The sequence below is a fragment of the Penaeus monodon genome, chromosome 20, assembly GCF_015228065.2.
Source record: "Penaeus monodon isolate SGIC_2016 chromosome 20, NSTDA_Pmon_1, whole genome shotgun sequence".
NCBI lineage: Eukaryota > Metazoa > Arthropoda > Malacostraca > Decapoda > Penaeidae > Penaeus > Penaeus monodon.
In genome coordinates this window covers 5,406,065-5,406,496 of record NC_051405.1, presented here as the reverse complement: position 1 = coordinate 5,406,496, position 432 = coordinate 5,406,065, and the positions used below count along the sequence as shown (strand labels likewise).

The 432-nt window shown below is 45.6% G+C and overlaps 1 protein-coding gene across 1 annotated transcript in view; it reads right to left on the bottom strand.

Annotated features, from left to right (window-relative positions):
• Positions 1-319, bottom strand: part of LOC119585603 (ras-related and estrogen-regulated growth inhibitor-like protein) — a gene marked incomplete at its 3' end in the record, with an annotated part of 44,808 nt that extends 44,489 nt beyond the window's left edge. The window contains 1 exon segment of the mRNA XM_037934268.1: positions 150-319. Within this exon segment, the coding sequence (XP_037790196.1) occupies positions 150-184 (35 nt within the window).
• Between the last annotated feature and the right edge of the window lie 113 nt (positions 320-432).

Genomic DNA, 432 nt, shown 5'->3' with positions numbered 1-432 from the left:
AGGACCGTATAGAAGGAAGTTTTACTTGGAACGAAAACTTATATAGGAATATATTCAGCATCCCCCCCTCCCGCTGACGTGCATCAGCTGTCACGACCAAAGAAGAGCAACAAGTACGCGAGCCAAATTCGTACGTCAATCTGACTCACCCTGGCTCCTGGCTTTTCTTGTAGTTGTTCAACATGTTCCGCTACCGATTAGCAGATCCACAAACAGATTCCGCTACAGATTAGTAAATCCACGAGTAGACTGCGCTACAGATTAGCAGATTCATGAGCAGATTGCACTACAGATTAGCTGATCCATAGAAGATTCCGCTACAGAGGAGCAGATCCACGAGCAGATTCTGTAACAGATTAACAGGGTCCACGAGTAAATTCCTCTACAGATTAGCAGATCCTTGCGCAGTTTGCGCTACAGATTAGTAGATCC